Source organism: Lasioglossum baleicum, chromosome 13 (assembly GCF_051020765.1).
Source record: "Lasioglossum baleicum chromosome 13, iyLasBale1, whole genome shotgun sequence".
NCBI lineage: Eukaryota > Metazoa > Arthropoda > Insecta > Hymenoptera > Halictidae > Lasioglossum > Lasioglossum baleicum.
This window is the reverse complement of record NC_134941.1, coordinates 11,275,839-11,289,425: the sequence shown is the minus strand read 5'-3', so window position 1 is coordinate 11,289,425 and position 13,587 is coordinate 11,275,839. Positions and strand designations below refer to the sequence as shown.

Below are 13,587 nucleotides of genomic sequence, written 5' to 3'. Positions count from 1 at the left end.
TAATCATTGAATATAACTGATTACAAGGTATATCTGAATAAAAAGAAAACAATTTTCTACAACAACGTCTATTGATTTCATACCCTCAATTACACAAGGCCAACGACCAATTCGAAAATAGCGCGAAAATCTGACGCGTATATATAGTCGCGCTTTGGTCCTTTCAGAAGCATGGTTCAGAAATCGGAAACACGTTAGTAAACTAACGCGGTGCGATGAGAGGCAAAAGTCGGGCTAAATTTTATAAATTAATTTAGAACGTATTACAAATTTCATTTTGTATTTATTTATTTATTCGTTCTGTGAAGTACTCGTTCACGTATCATTAATATATCATTGAAGGTAAGCTCTACGATGTATCAAATCAAATTAAATATTTCGTTTGAGGTTATAATTCGTTTCACGAATGTTTGACGAAGATTATTTCTCTCTATTAAAATATATACTTTACTATTATTTATTCTAACGAAATTGGTGTGTTAGTCAAATTGTATGAGTTGTATCGTTGTATGTATTTGGTTCTTTCTAATTCACACTTTCTCCGTAAATTATTTGTTAGGATATTTATTTAAAGAAAGTTAGAAGATGGAAGAAGAACGAGGAAGTATAGAAGTCCCAACAAAAGTCACAGAACCGGTATTAAGCGTACCGAATCCAAGAGTACTTCAACAAACTGTTCCCACGGTACCTGGCCAGTCCAAATATATACAGCTACTTAATGTTATAGAAGAACTTGGTCACGAAGTTCGACCTACCTATGCTGGAAGTCGTACTTCGGCAGAAAAAATTAAACGTGGGATCGTACATGCCCGTATTCTAGTCAGAGAATGTTTAGTCGAAACCGAAAGAAGCGCACGCCAATGAAACTGAATTTGTGTATAGCGGTATCCATATCTGTCAGCTCGAATCAACCAAGTGTGTTCAGAATATTGAACTATAAGTAATAGAGTAAACGCACAAAGATTCGAGAGTTTTGCCTACCTCAAATCTTAGAAAAACATAATATAACATACCGAGAGACAAGATGTACTTGCATCTCTATATTTTTATAAAGTAATTAGTACAACAACCGTTTACAGTATTTTATATTACAAGAAAGTATTTATTGATTTCCATACTGCCAAAGAGTACGATGATCATGTATGGCATAATTTACTAAAATAATACTGCAGGATCAATGTTGTATAAACATCTAGTATAGATTCAATGATGTAATTGAAATTATTTATTTTAATATTTATCCAACGATGCATTTCACAATGTTTAATGCAACCACGAAGATAGACCAAATACTTGATAGTACAAATATTTCTTTGAATATCAAAGAAACGAATATTTAATGACAGAATTTACACGATTAAATATTAGCATGGTATTAATTTAAGCAGTATATTGCGTACTTGTAATATATGTGAATATATTACAGTGTGTTTAAACGAGTACAAACTGTACAAATTTTTAAAACTGTGAGAGTGAAAGAAACAAAGTTCCTACGATACTTAAATCATCTATTGCTCAGAATGATAAGAATTTATTAATTTTAAGGAGAAATTGACTAAGAGAATAATGTATTGCTCTTTGAGATATAGTATAATTTCAAAGATATAATATACTATTGAATAAAATGTACCTTGTCTATATGACTATACAATTTACAAGTGCCATATTTTCAGAGTACATTCGACAAGCATCTCGCAAAATTATTTTAAGATTTTAAACGTGTAATCGTTTGTCCATGTAAGTCCTTCAAGAATTTGAAAATTGTATGTCATATTTATTTAAGTTATACCGAATGTAATATTTATGTGACGAATAAAGAAGTCTGAGTGTAAATCTCATGTTGGTTTTTACAAGATTGTAGTCCCCATATTCTTTCTCTATCTTTGCTCCGAAGTAATGCTTCGGTTGTATGTATGTTTCAGATCGACCCGTCAAACATGTTCTATAATTTGGACAGTTTCGACACAGAATTATCTGCTGACTCGGTCGAATGGTGTCCATCCGATTCTCACAAAAACATATTTGTATGTGGAACGTATCAATTAATAAAAGACAACGAACTAAAAGTGGATATAGCAAAGACAAAACGTTTCGGACGAATATATATGTTCAAAGTCGATGGCGAAGGGCATTTGACATTGTTGCAAAAGTTAGAAGTACCTGCTGTGTTAGACATGAAATGGGCGCACACATGGCGAAATAGAATTTTACTCGGAGTTGTAAATTCTTTGGGATACTTGCAAATATACCAGATGACAACTAACAAAGAGAAGGAGAATTTGGAGCTATTAATGGAAAAGAAAGTTGCAGATGATGAGGAAGTTCTTGCTTTATCTTTAGACTGGTGCAGCGGAAGATGGTCACACGATAATGAATCGAATTTAAGCATAGTAGTCAGCGATTCGAAAGGTTCCCTAACGTTATTCGAAATCAATGAAAACGAACTGATCTGTATAAATTCCTGGCACGCGCATGAATTCGAAGCTTGGATTACAGCTTTCGATTACTGGGACACGAACGTGATATATAGCGGTACGAACGAACCATTACCAAAATATTTAAACAGTTTTTGACAACAATTCAATTTAAGGTGGTGACGATTCTAAGTTTCGAAGATTTGATATTAGAATAGGAACAAATCCCACTGCGATAAGCAAAGTTCACGAGGCCGGCGTTACGAGTTTGCACAGTAATGCGACGAGAGAACATTTACTAGCATCCGGGAGGTAATGTATTGTAAACGCGGGAAATAATCGAACGATCAAGATTAAATGTTTCAATATTTTCAGCTACGACGAATCGTTGAGATTATGGGACACAAGGAATTGGAAGACGCCTGTGTCGAGGACGGATCTCGGTGGCGGTGTTTGGCGTTTGAAATGGGATCCTTTCGCGCGCAAATATTTGCTTGCCGCTTGCATGCTTGGCGGGTTTCGAATAGTCGACTGCGAGAATACGGAAGCGCCGCACGTCATTGGTGAATACAATGAGCACAAGAGCCTGGCGTATGGATGCGATTGGTCCTTCTTGAACAGCGCAGAAGTTCCGAAACGTGCACTCAATAAGGAAACGTGTGACGTCTGCTTGATCGGTACCTGTTCCTTTTACGACCACCTCTTGAAATTGTCCGCGGTGTACTTGAAGGACAATTAAACAATAAAGAGAAACACAACAACGGAGATATTATTGTATAGCTCCCCCACAGCATTATAAGTACATATAAAATTACTTTATATATCGCAACGTAATTTTTAAGTTACGTTATATACAGATATTTTTATGCAAGCTAATTGATGTATTTAAAAAAGGAACTAATTCGCAATCGAGAAGAAGAATTAGGATGGCAGTGAGCAAATTCGCTCTAGATTAAAAACTCACGATCAAGGCACGAATGAAGTTGAAATCACGACCATGATCGTGCGATCACTGTGATAAATCGCGGTCAGTGATTTCAAGTTTGAAAAATTCTGGAGTCGCGCGGGAGAAATCGAACCGTACTGGGGCGCCATGTTGTCCCTGTTGGATCGACGCGGGATCGTTGGAAAGTTTGCTGGAAGATGGCGGTGCGGGAACGCGAGCTGCATTTCGCCGCGGACAGTTCGATAAAAATCAGTCGTTCGCAGGGGCTGTTTTGGCGTGGTGTCAGTGCTGTGTGGTTTCTGTGACGAGTTCGCGTGCAGTTCCGCGGTAAATTGTCAGTGGTCGGTGGGGCGGTAAGTAGATGTTCGAATCGTTGGGAAAATCGGCTTTGGTTGTTCGTTTTTCGACGGGGTCCGTTGGCACCGTGGATTTATCTGTCCGCGGCCAGTAAAATCAGCTGTGGAGCCGAGCCGAGCGTGTCCTGCCCCTTGCGAATGACCTAGAAAACATTTGGCGGGGATCCTTGCAAAATTCTCGGACACTCGACTTGCCGGATCAATCTGACGGTTGGCGAATGAGCATCCTGGACTAAGGTTAGAAAACACGTTACTTGCCACGATCCGCGTTTGCAGGGAGGGCCGAGAGATTCGGTTTGATTGCTCGGTCGTTAGGGAGACCGCTTCCCGAGGATTAATCGAGTTTACAGAATGTCGCTCGGTCCATCGAATTGTCAGCGAATCCGAGAGCGAACGGTCATCCCTCGCCACCAGTCCTCGATGGTTTGAAGCGGTTTCTAATCCTTTTAACTTAAAGCGAATTCTTTCGGCATGTATTTTGGTTGTCTTATTCGAATGAGTACAACACGAATTGTCCGTGTAATTGTTTGTAGAAACAATTCCGCTTCGGAGACATCCACAATGCCATCGAGATGTCGTTTGGTCGTTCGCTGCCACTGGCGAACTGTCTTTTCTCCGACAAAACCGAATTAAATCCGGGCGTTCTATGTCGCGGGATCAAAGTAAATTTGATCGAGAGAGAATGTTGGAGCGGTGCGTTGTTTAATTTCTTTATCGAGCGTAGCAACGTTAACCGCTACTGCCTGCTTGACAGCTACTCGTCTCGTTAGACGCAGCGAAGGTTACCCGACAGCATAGTAATTATCTTCCGCAGCTTTTTGTCGTTAATTCGTTCGCGATCCAACGGTCCTGACGCGAACCGTTGCGCTTCTTCTCCGTTATTTACTCGAGTCGCCTCATCGCCGACCTATAAACCAAATTACCTTTCTCGAGCCTTTGACTGCCACGCTCTCCAGATAATTTTCGATAGGACAGAGGAAGAGAAATGAACATTTACTGGAGAGACGAGGGTCGAGAGCGTCCCGATTGCCTTTTATTCGCTCAACCAACTAATCGATTTGAAGAAACCGCGCGCGAAAGATGGCGTATCAGGATCACGGAAAAACATATTTCCTTCTTGCCAGAGATTAGCGTGTTTACGGGTTACGGGATCAAGGACGAGTAGCGTGTAGGTGGCAAACTTGCCGAAGTCCGTTAATCCATCCCGAGACAAGTGCAATGTCGGGGCGTTGTCTTCCGAAATCATTGAACGCCTCGGAAGATCCTCAAACGCGAAAGGGATCCTCGGCTCCTTTATATGCGTGTGCGATGACGCGTGTCTGTCCTCTGCCAATCGGTGTGCGTGTGCGTGCACACGAGTTTAATCGATCTCGCGCTGTGGTAACGTTATCATATGGAAACGGTATCGTTACCGGAGTCCCGTTACACGAATCCTGCATTATTATCCTTACGAGACGCTCCCGAAGCGCCGAACAAGACGAATTAACTCGTCGCCTTTCACTGATCTCTCCTCGCTCGACACGAAACGATCTTGTTTCTCTTCGTCATCGAAATTCGTGGCGATTCGACTTGCTCTTTCTTTTCCTCCGATGCGTTTTCTAATCGTCTCTCCTCGGACAGAGACAACGTTGCCCCGCGTTTCTTATTGTTAGAGATCCTCGAAATTAAGGCCAGTTTCTCTATCTTATCTGAACGCAGTCACTTTCGACGATTTCATGCCAGATGATCTTCAAGATTAACCGGACATTAACTTTTGCAACAATGTTGAAGCAACATCGACATCACTTATAATTAGACTGCTGATTTTATGCATTTATGATAAACATGAGCAGCCGCAATTTTAAACTAGATACATTACAAGAAGCTAAGATTATCGATATATTACTGTTGTCTTGTTAACAGTATTGAAGGAAGCAACCGATTTTTATTCGGCTTCAGAATCTTGTAAATCTTGTAACTGATGAAGAATATTTTTATTTTTCATAGAGATCCGCGGTCTACTTATAATTGACTCCCGTTGACAGTATTAAAGGAAGTAACCAACTTTTATTCGGCTCCAGAATCGTGCAATTGATGAAGAACATTTTTATTTTGCACAAAGATCCTCCATTTACTTATAATTGATTCGCCAGCATCCTCGGTCGGATGTCGATAAAAACAAGTAAAGAATAGCCATAAGTTCGTTGTAGATCCACGGTTCGGCGAGGAAACCTCGTTTAGGTGAAAAAGTGATCGCGACTCGGCGGAAGACCTCGCTGAGGGAACAAGAGAAAAGTTTGTTTCGAAATACGAAGGAGAGCGAAGAAGATAACGGAAGAACGGGGAGGACCATCGTGGAAAACAAAGTTTCCGTGAAGAGAGAGAGAGAGAGGAAACGAACCCGGTGTTTCTGCCTCTCGTTTTTCAACCGAAGCGTTCCGCGACCGAGTAACGAACGATCAAGGCTCCGTATTTTCCGCGGTTCCGCGAACTTTCGACAGCCCGGCGTCGCTCCCGTCTCCGTAAAAATTGCCATCTCGTTGCGTTCGAAGTTGGGAGCGATCCCGATGCGAATGGAAACGCGCGTTTCCAGCGAGTCCCTGGAAAAACCGACGGGGGATATATCTTTTAAGTGAGCGATAGCCTTTATCCGCGTTATTCTGCGTTTCTGCTGTGAACTTTAGACTAGTTCTGGAAAAAGCAAGGAAGGGAGAAGCAGCTTACGAGTTCCTCTGTTCCCCCTGTTGGACGAATTTGATCCCGTTGCATCCTGGTTCGCACGGTTCGCGCGCGCGTCACGGGCTCCTGTTCTTCTGGGTGTTTTGCCCTGGAAAGACGCTGCTCTCGAAGCTGGTCACGTGTCCGTCGACACGTGTTCCATCGTCGATTCCTCCCGCGAGCGAACCTGCCTCCTGGAGATTCTCCCGAGTTGCGACTCGGTTCTCTTTGACTCCCGTCGCGACGCCCGATTGCACCCGTGTTCGGTCCGTTCTTGCTGTAACAGCATTCAGCCGGATTATGGGAAACTTGGAAATTAAGGTTCCCGGTCCCCATCAGGTCGGACGCGCTCGCATCCCCAGCCCACCGAAGAATTATGCGAATTCCCACGGGTCGCGTAACCGCGGAATTTATTCCGGAACGTTTCCGAACGAGTTTCTCGATGTCTTATCACTAGACTGCGGATCTCCATGTAAAATATAAACTTTCTACCTGGATAGCAACGAACTGGGCTGAAATGGAACTGCAATTTCTTTCTTAACACTAAACCTACCACTGCCGGTTTTATATTTTTCATCTTACGATTATTGAAATTATGAAGCTGCTTTCATGGAAATTGATTCGATAAACATTTTTACATTTTTGTCATACATTCATAAAATCCGCAGTCTACTCATCATCCGTTCTCTTCTTTGAAACGATTGGTTTTATCGAGAGACCAAGAGAACTGGATCGATCGATCGATCGATCGAGATTCGGCCCTCCTTCGGAGCGCCGTTTAACGAACTTACTGCATCATGCAAATCGTTGGAGCGCGAACGATTCCGCGGAGTGCGTTAATCGCGTGTCCGTCTGGAAAGCATTCGAAAATTCCGAGGAAAGCCGGATCGAGCCTCGTAAATCCGAAACCTTCGAAGTTGTCGACTACGCTTCGGTCGTTAACACTAAACCTACCACTGCTGGTTTCATATTTCTTATTTTACAACTATTAAAATGATTCCAGCACGTACTATAATAAAAATCGTACACTATCCAAGTAAACGCAGTCTTCTCATTTTGCAAGATAAAACATTGTAATCGATCTTAGTACTACAGGTTTAGTGTTAACACGAACAAGTTTCTCTCCCGCGATATCGGTATCCGCGAACGCGAGCGCGGGATTAAAGGAAATTGGACAGGGCTGGAAGAATGGCTCGGAGATTCCGCGCCGGTGGCCGTAAAAGTTGTTTTCGAGTTCGCATCGAACTTTCAAATTTACGAGATCGGAGAGGAAGGGGCGGCCGACGTTACAAATCAACTGCACCGCGAATGAACGGCGTCGGACCTATCAGAAGGAAGAAAAAAGAACAAAGAGGAGCATTCACGTTTCAGTGAATTACTACATTAATAATGTAGACGCGTTGACGTCGATCTGGCTTCGTTCATGCGCCCGACGCGACGCCACACATCCGTTTCGAGAAGAATAATCTCGAAACGGAAGAAATTGTAATTGATCGCGTGGGAGTATCCACGGGCGTGTGCGTCAGCGGTAATGATGGAAGTTTCTGATTCGATATTACCCTTCGTTAGCAATAACCCGACCGACCGAGTTTCCAAGGCGATGTAATCATCCTGCTGTTCTTCGTGTAGCATCGATTCGAACAGCCTCCGATTCAATTTCAACCTACGTTGCCGGTCCCGGAGCGAATCCGAACCGCTCATTCGCGCCGTGTCGCGCTGTGGGGAAAACTGTCGATCTAGTGCAAAATTCTAAACGCTACTAACAATCGATAATTCTGTGTTACGTGTCGTAAGTACGTATAAATAAGGCTAATAGAGTTCCTTAAGTTTTCAGTTTACAGTGGGTCTACAAAGTATTCGTACACCTTTTAAAAACTAATAACTTTTTTATAATTGTACCAAACGACCTGATTTTTTATAATCAATTAGAAGCATTGGTTTACGAGATGATATGCAAAAAAGATTTGCCAAAAATTATAATTTACAAGGTTACATGCAGAAATGAAAAAGGCATTTCTAAAACTTTTTTATTTGGGTACTTGATGAAAATTTAAAATATATGTTTTGTAGATCTATGTTACTTGTACACATGTTGAAAATTTCATCGAAATTGATACATAGATACATTGATACATAGATCTACAAAACATATATTTTAAACTTTCATTAAGGACCCAAATAAATGAGTTTTAAAAAATGCCTTTTTTATTTTTGCATATCATTTCGTAAACCAATGATTCTAATTGATTGTAAAAATCAGGTCGTTTGGTACAATTATAAAAAAGGTATTAGTTTTTAAAAGGTGTACGAATACTTTGTACACCCACTTGTATCTCCAGTTTAAATTAAAGCTGAAATATTGCAGAATATACGAACGCTTTTAACTTTGAAAATCTGCGTCAAACTATCAGAATTGATATCATATGTACGGTTAGATTTTTTCTTGACTTCAAGTATTTTTTTCTTTCTTGACTTGATTTCAAGTCTGGTCGCAAACTTTGTCTACTACCTAAGGATTTGGCAAAAAATCGATTTGTGTGAAAAGAAATAATTATTCTGCAACGTTTCAGCTTCAATTGAAAAAAGACATCGCTCTATTTAATTTCTATCGAAAGTTCTATGATTTTGACACAGAATGCATCAGTTTGCATTTGTCTCCTGTTTTCCGGCTGGCTCGATGCGGATCAGCCGCGCGAAAACGTCGTAAAAGTTAACGAAAGCGAAAGAAAACCGATGGGTTTCGCGATAAACGACGAAATCTGGGTCGGCGGGAGTACGCATTGTGGCCAAGATCGCGGGATCCGGTTACGCAATTTTCCGACCGCGACTACGCTACCGAGAACCGTCTATTTGCGTTCGCGACGGATCCTTTGAATCATCTACGAGAGCTCGAGAGTCTCTTTGAAAGAGTCCTCTTTCCGCGAGTAAGCCTTAAATAAGTCTTCCTTACATAGCCTACTATGTACTACACAGTCGTATACGTCGTTACGGGGACCCGTACGCTTCGTGCAAAAATTAAAATCGCAGTCGAACGTTCTGGGTCCTTTTGATCGATTCGTTCGAATTGAATTCGGTATCGACGAACGCGTACTTTTCTCCAGTCAGCTCCTAGCCCTCGAAAGACTGTGTACTGGGGTGACAACGCGAGCCCCGAGGCGAGAAGGTGCACCCCATGGACGCCTAGCGAGGGTCGCCATCCACTTTCGAATCGCGCTGGATTCTCCGGGCTTGAAAATCGGCAGGGGTGACGGAATCCTCCTCGCGTACACTTCACGGTGTCGAAAACTCTTTCGATCCTCCCTTGATTGTATATACATACAGGGTGCGCCATCTTTTACGTCGGTATGTAAAGATCGAACAACTTTAACATTTATCAACCGATTGACTTGAGTAAACATGTTTTTGAAACGAACTCAAGGCAAATATTCGTGCCACAATCATCGCTATACCGCCCGAGATGCTCGAAAAAGTGATGGAAAACGCAGCAAAAAGGGCACACATTACTTTGGCCAATAAAGGCGGCCACTCGATTGATGTTGTATTCAAAAACTAGTCCAAATAAATTGTAAAGGAGCAAATTAAATAAAAATACCTCATATATGGAAATCGGTTGTTTTTTTAAAGTTATTCAATATTCACATACCGACATAAAAGATGGCGCACCCTGTATATATCTCGGGTTTCTCTGAGGGAGAGCGACCCCCGGTGGAATCGTCTGATCTCGTCCCGTCGCGCGTCGGCTAATCAGCGCGAGATAAGATCGAAGAGGTTGTAACCGGCTCGTCGTCAGCAGGGACGGTTTCCAATCGACTCGTACCTAGAGCACTCTCGAGCCTGAAGAATGGTCGACGAACCCGTCGGTCCCGCGAAATCCTCGAATAATCATGTTCATGCCGCGAGCAAAGTTTCCGGGCACCTATTGCATCATCTACATCTCTTGTATCCATTGTGTCATCTCTTGTAGCATGATGGAAAGTGGACGTCGCAACGCCTATATGAGCTCCAGGTACCATATGCCAGTCTCGTGTTGCGTCGCGTCGTTGCCCATTACAGCGCCGCTCGTGCCCGGGTTGTTTTATAGTCGAACGACGACACCACCAAATGATCTCTACGGGGCGTGCCTTCCGACGGAGCGTGCTCGAAAGACTTGCAAAGACATCGGCAACTTTGCCGTCCCACGATTTTCTTTTCCTTCCCGCTTTCTCGATGATACAGGAAAGTTATTGCACAGTCGACCCTCCTATGACGCGATTAATACTGAACCTGACGAGCACTAAAAACGATTAAAATGTTTTAGCTTGCAAAAGTGACGAGGCTTTATTTATTTCGATTTTGTGCAATTTTTATTGAAATACGTGCTTGGAGAAATAAATTTATCGAATCAATTTCAATGTTAGCAACTTCATAATTTCAATAATTGTGAAATTAAAAATCCAAGGCCGGTTATTTGACCGGCAGCGGTAGATGTAGTGTTAATAGAAACTGGAAAAATTAGTAGTAGTTCCGAGCTTCTGGTAAGAAACTCGGAATCAGATCGGATCAAATGAAATCGCGATTTTTGCTCCGCGTTATGAGAAACTCGGAATTAGTACAAATCGTGTTACACGTAGGAGGGTTTGCCGTACTCCAGTTCGCAATTCTGAAATTGCTGTGCATCGAATTACCGGATCGATGTCCATTAATACCTCGCTCCACAGATCTAACAAACTCCCGACTTCCGAGACACCGAAGTGCTTTTGCACTGGAAGTCAGCTGTTCGGTTCGGGCGTGGGAATCGAGGTGAACGCACTGTCGACTATTTACTTGTACATCGACCATTCATTTGTATCCGTGTTTCGATTCTCCTTCCGTTTCTACGATTCCAATTGAACGCGACCAGGAAATAAAGCAACACGCATCAAACTATTGAATCGATAACGCAAACGCAGCTGAAACAATTCCCGATTTTCGTTGCCGCCGAGAGACGAACAGAGGACGTTCCTGCTCGTTCCTGTGTAGATAATGCGGCGTATGTGAAATGGTCGAGGTTGTCGTCGGTGAAAGACTCTCGTCGTCGATCGGCCATCGGAAATTTCGTGGATCACTGGCTCGAAGGGATCGCTATCAGAGCGTCTTTGAAAGTTTTTAAACGGGAGCAAGATCGCGGCCGAATTTCGAGAGGCCTGGGATCGACGAACAGAAACCGTATCCTCGTCCACGGTCGACAAAGACGAATTAGGCCCTAACTGCGTAATGACCGTCCGCTGCCGGATGGTCGGAGGGTTGTCACGCGATCGTGGCCACCATTTCACGCGCCACATCAACCGATTCTCTCCGACTATTTTTCGCCGGAGCATCGCCTGGGAAAGCGAACACATGCGCAAATGCTCGAATATGTTCGACCCCGACTTCAACAAACTCGCGTGCAAATTTAACATTCACCGGTTACAATGACCGGTTCCAGATTTTTTATTTCACATTTGTTGAATTATTAAAAATGATTGTATAGATGTCTTTAGCAGAGCAGGTATTACAATCTTGTCATTTTTATAAGGGAGCAGGCGGAGCTGGGCATTGATCGATTAAAATTTTAATCATGATTGATTGAAATGATCATGATCATCGAAAAATCGACGATTGGATCAATCGATTGATGAAGTTAATCGTCAATCGTTGATTAAAAGAAGAAATCATCGAAAAATCGACGATTGATTCAATCGATTGATGAAGTTAATCGTCAATCGTTGATTAAAAAAAGAAATCATCGAAAAAAACGAGTTTGTATTATACATATATAGACCGAATGACAATACATACACCTAAATTCAGTTTACATATGTTTCAGTATTCATACAGTTTTGATTCCATATTTCATTTCGAAATTTCAGCAGTTAATCGTTAATGAATTATCCGATTGACGATTAATAATCGTTAATCGCAATCGACGATTAATAAGTATTTAATCGTTAGCCGAAATTTTTTTTAACGACTAAACTCGGAGATTAATTGTTAATTGCGATTAACGATTGAAGTAGAATTAGTCGTCAATCGTTGATTAAATTTTTGCCCAATCTGGGAGCAGGTTACTTTTAAGGCTCAGTAGGTTTAGTGTTGAGTGACAAACACGTGCGAATTAATATTTGCCGTATGTCAAGCATAGACGAATACTCGTTTAAAGTTCAATATTTTCGGTGTGAGGCCGAACGAGTATTTGTTCGTTCAGTGTAAATCAGGGGTCGGCAAATTACGGCCCTTGACGTTAACACGAAACCTACCACTGCCGGTCAAATGACCGATTTTATATTTTTCTTCTTACAATTATTGAAATTACGACGTTGCTTACATGGAAATTGATTCGATAAATTTCTTTATCCAAGCACATTGTAATTAAAGTTGCACAAAATCTAAATAAATAGTGCCCTGTCATTTTTGTAAAGTAAAACATTTTAATCGCTTTAGTACTCGGTAGGTTTAGTGTTAGTTTTGCTTTTTACATGAAAAATTTGAAATAAATCCAATTGTGCACTGCAATGCAGCGGCCGATACTCGATAAATATTATATGCGGAAGTATCACTTCCAAATAAAAAAAATTGAACCTGTTTTTTTGTTGCTCTCCGAGTAGAATTATCCACGTGAATATGGCTCTTCCCAAAAAAAGTTGAAGATTCTATCTCGTGCATAGACATATAGAGATAGACTGCGCGGCCTGAACGAAGCGCTGAAGTCCACAATGGCGGCGTGCGAGAGAGAGAGAGCATTAGCCGGGGTCCATAGCGCTCTCTTTCTAATTGATGTGTCGACACATCATATAGAAAGAGAGCGCTATGGACCCCGGCTAATGCTCTCTCTCTCACTCTTTGTACCGCGCGCCGCCATTGTGGGCTTCAACTCGCCCATAAGACGGCGCAGTCTATCTCTATATGTCTATGATCTCGTGACTCGAAAAGTTTCCGCGAGGAAGAGGGAAGAGAGTAGATTGTTGTTTCGCCTCGCCCGAGCGGATTGCGAGTTGCCTCGCGATGGGCGGAATCATCGACGGGATTATCGTTCCGAGGCACCTGAACTTTAAAGGCAAACGTCCTGGGTTTTTTTGCGCTGGAACAGAAAAGTTTCATCGGGAGCGTAGGAAGAAAGAAAGAAAGACGGAGGGAGAGAGACAGCGAAAGAGAGAGAGAGAGAGAGAGAGCGGATCGA

The 13,587-nt window shown here is 42.1% G+C and overlaps 2 protein-coding genes across 4 annotated transcripts in view; both read left to right on the top strand.

Annotated features, from left to right (window-relative positions):
* Positions 1 to 174: 174 nt before the first annotated feature.
* LOC143215188 (diphthine methyltransferase) lies at positions 175 to 3,433 on the top strand. The gene is made up of 4 exons (XM_076437113.1): positions 175 to 342; positions 1,923 to 2,532; positions 2,591 to 2,726; positions 2,790 to 3,433. Exons 2-4 carry the CDS (start codon positions 1,938 to 1,940, stop codon positions 3,151 to 3,153), a joined length of 1,095 nt encoding a protein of 364 aa, XP_076293228.1. The 5' UTR covers positions 175 to 342; positions 1,923 to 1,937; the 3' UTR covers positions 3,154 to 3,433.
* Positions 3,434 to 3,591: 158 nt separating this feature from the next.
* LOC143215181 (uncharacterized) overlaps positions 3,592 to 13,587 on the top strand; it is a 30,994-nt gene continuing 20,998 nt past the window's right edge. Inside the window, exon 1 of one of the 3 annotated variants that reach the window (XM_076437092.1) lies at positions 3,592 to 3,713. The gene's annotated coding sequence lies outside the window, so the exon portion shown is untranslated. Of the gene's footprint in view, positions 3,954 to 13,587 lie in introns of all 3 variants that reach the window. The other 2 variants (XM_076437094.1, XM_076437091.1) reach the window with 2 other exon arrangements.

Coding starts and splice junctions, on each gene's coding strand:
- LOC143215188 (XM_076437113.1), top strand. CDS start 1,938: ATGTTCTATAATTTGGACAGTTTCGACACAGAATTATCTGCTGACTCG. Junction 2,533..2,590: donor CACGAACGTGATATATAGCG/GTACGAACGAAC, acceptor ATTCAATTTAAG/GTGGTGACGATTCTAAGTTT. Junction 2,727..2,789: donor CATTTACTAGCATCCGGGAG/GTAATGTATTGT, acceptor CAATATTTTCAG/CTACGACGAATCGTTGAGAT.